The 752-nt window shown below is 34.8% G+C and overlaps 1 protein-coding gene across 1 annotated transcript in view; it reads left to right on the top strand.

The window, feature by feature from the left end:
- Nucleotides 1-356: 356 nt before the first annotated feature.
- The window catches only part of LOC107862906 (alanine--tRNA ligase), a gene marked incomplete in the record, with an annotated part of 13,638 nt that continues 13,242 nt past the window's right edge, over nucleotides 357-752 (top strand). The window contains 1 exon segment of the mRNA XM_047409553.1: nucleotides 357-752. Within this exon segment, the coding sequence (XP_047265509.1) occupies nucleotides 477-752 (276 nt within the window).

Here is a 752-nt window from a genome sequence, read left to right on the forward strand (position 1 = left end):
TTGAATTGTCTCAAGAAATTCAGTATCATATTCGATCAAGATTTGCACCTATTAACTTTTATTAAACTTTTAGTGTTCATGTAAAAATTATAACACTCTCTGTTTAATAGTATTAAACAATGAACAAATGATTGTGATTAAATGATATATACTACGATTAATAAATTAATAAAAAATTAAATATAATTCAAAGAATAAGATAATAATATTCATAATTTATTTATAGTAATATCCGCACATCGCGCGGGTAATTATACTAGTAACATTAAATGAAAAAAAAAATTAGTTATCTGTTGTCCATAATATCAAACAAAATGCTACATAAGTACTAGTGTACTACTTTTAATTTTGAAACTGTCATTTTATTAATGGGAGTATTATATTGTAAGTATTTTATAGTAATAGATCTCTGTCACCACCACGTCTGAATACATCAAATTTATAAGCAATATTAATATTATCATTTCAAAGAATGGATGAGGGTTTCCATTGACCGCTCGACTTGGCGTTGTATTGCCTTAGCTTTATCCTACTACTACTTCAGACCTTCCACCTTCGCCGCCACCGCCGCCGCCGCGTCGTCGCTACTTCCTCCGTCGCCGGCGGGAAGGACTCGGCTGTTTAATCTTACACGTAGCTTTTCTGCTTCAACGCCACCGATGGGTTCTCAGCCGGAGGGATTGGATTGGCCGGCGAACAAGATCCGGCAGACGTTCATGAACTTCTTCCAAGGGAAAGGTCATGAAGAAGTT

The sequence above is a fragment of the Capsicum annuum genome, chromosome 3, assembly GCF_002878395.1.
Source record: "Capsicum annuum cultivar UCD-10X-F1 chromosome 3, UCD10Xv1.1, whole genome shotgun sequence".
Taxonomy (NCBI): domain Eukaryota; kingdom Viridiplantae; phylum Streptophyta; class Magnoliopsida; order Solanales; family Solanaceae; genus Capsicum; species Capsicum annuum.